At 44.8% G+C, this 1,827-nt stretch overlaps 1 protein-coding gene across 1 annotated transcript in view; it reads left to right on the forward strand.

The window, feature by feature from the left end:
- kynu (kynureninase) overlaps positions 1–1,827 on the forward strand; it is a 22,061-nt gene that overhangs the window by 10,548 nt on the left and 9,686 nt on the right. Inside the window, exons 2-4 of the mRNA XM_005738660.1 lie at positions 425–619; positions 703–823; positions 899–981. Of these exons, the coding sequence (XP_005738717.1) occupies positions 451–619; positions 703–823; positions 899–981 (373 nt within the window). The 5' untranslated portion in view covers positions 425–450. The remainder of the gene's footprint in view (positions 1–424; positions 620–702; positions 824–898; positions 982–1,827) is intronic.

The raw sequence follows: 1,827 nt of genomic DNA on the forward strand, positions 1-1,827 counted from the left end.
GTTGCTTGGGGGAGCTCGCGACGAGGCTGCCATACTCGGCGCCATCTTGGATCCGCAAGATGAGGTTAAACTAAGAGACCTGTGACTAAACTTTAACTTGCCCTTAGAGTTAGTGCTGTTTTCGGGACATTTGGTCAAACAAGGAATCACACAGTGTCTGTCTACATGTGAGCTTAACTACCAGAAACACCAGACTTGGGTTTTTGTTGTTTTTTTGTTGTTGTTCCTTTACATGTATCTGTAACACCACCACAGAGGATTTTAAATTAAACCCTGAAGGCAGACTTTTAGCTTTAACGGGAGGAAGGTCAGACAATGTCAGTAAACACCTAAAAAACAGATCTGGAAGTCTACGCACCCAGAGACTGCAACCCTATTCCTAATAAAGATAAAATGTCTTCCCTAACTGATGCTTTTCCTGCAGGTCAGCAGCCCACCGATCCCTCCACAATGGATGAGTTTGACGGCTCGACTGCCAGCGAAACTGTGAAACGAGTGTCTGACTCTCTGGGCTGCAGTCCAACCTCTGCAGAAGTGGCTGCTTACTTCGATAAACATGACAAACTGCGACACTTCAGGGAGGAATTTCTGGTGCCGAAAATTACAGAGCTGCCGCCTTGTGAGTGAAAAATGTTTCATTAAGGTTGATGGAGAAGAATATTTGTTATTAGCAGTTGTTTAATTCTGTTGATGTTTCTTTAGCTGATCTCTCACTGGTCAATGGTGCCAAGGACTGCATCTACTTTTCGGGCAACTCGTTGGGGCTGCAGCCTAAAAATGTCAAGAAGTACCTGGAAGAGGAACTGGAGACGTGGGCCAAGATGTATGTTAATGCTTACATTTGATATTTAACCAAAGGATGAGGCACAGTGGCATGTATTGATGTATTCTTTTACAGTGCTATCCATGGACACACAATGGGTGCGAGACCTTGGGCATGGGCTGAAAACAACATTGAGGAACTGATGGCCAAAGTTGTAGGTAAGAAACACTGACGCTTGGCTGGTCCCTCTAAAGTAGGTCAGGATTTTTGGAGAACACGATGTTTTCCAAAGCTGCAAATTTTGGCTCACCTGAACTAGTCTGACAATGGCTGTAACAGTTGACTGATTAAGAAAACCCAAAAGGCAATTGGCATTTTTGAAGGAGTTTGGGAACTTTCTAGCACTGCACTTCTCACAGTTTTGATACCGTTGAGTAAATTTAGAATCAGAGTACTTTGTTAATCCCTAAGGAAATTATGGAAGACCATAATTTGCAGACAACTTGCCATCATCCATGCAAGCTACCACGGTCATGGGGTACACATATTGCCCTAGCAACTGGTGGTTACCAGGGGTTCACAAACTGGTCTATAGGCCTGTGTGATTGCAGCTTTAGCAAATACTTTCACAGCGACAGCCAGCAAACAGCTGAGGAATAACGTTTTTTCCTAGCAACCAGGGGTTTCAAAGATGGTCATTGACAAGTCTCTAGGCCCGTGTGACTAGGACCTAAGCTGCTTTAGCCTGCCCACCATTGGAGCTCTTCTGCAAGTAGCTTTACAACCCACGACTATTTTTCCCAATTTGCTCTGTTTTGTGCAACAGTCATTTCTGCGTCTTTGAAAGTACTTGAGAGGTCCAAGAGCAGAACCTGCCAAAGGAAAGATGGTTATTTCCAACGATTTTAGTTGGAAATAAGTCTCCTTTTCACTGAAAATACTCATAGTGGTCCTAATACTAAGAGTTGGGAGTTTGCCTGGCTTGGACAGTCTCGGTCGTTGTGTCCTTGGGCAAGACACTTCACCCGTTGCCTACTGGTGGTGGTCAGAGGGCCCGGTGGCGC

The sequence above is a fragment of the Pundamilia nyererei genome, unplaced genomic scaffold (genome assembly GCF_000239375.1).
Source record: "Pundamilia nyererei isolate P.nyererei 1_Seehausen unplaced genomic scaffold, PunNye1.0 scaffold00085, whole genome shotgun sequence".
NCBI lineage: Eukaryota > Metazoa > Chordata > Actinopteri > Cichliformes > Cichlidae > Pundamilia > Pundamilia nyererei.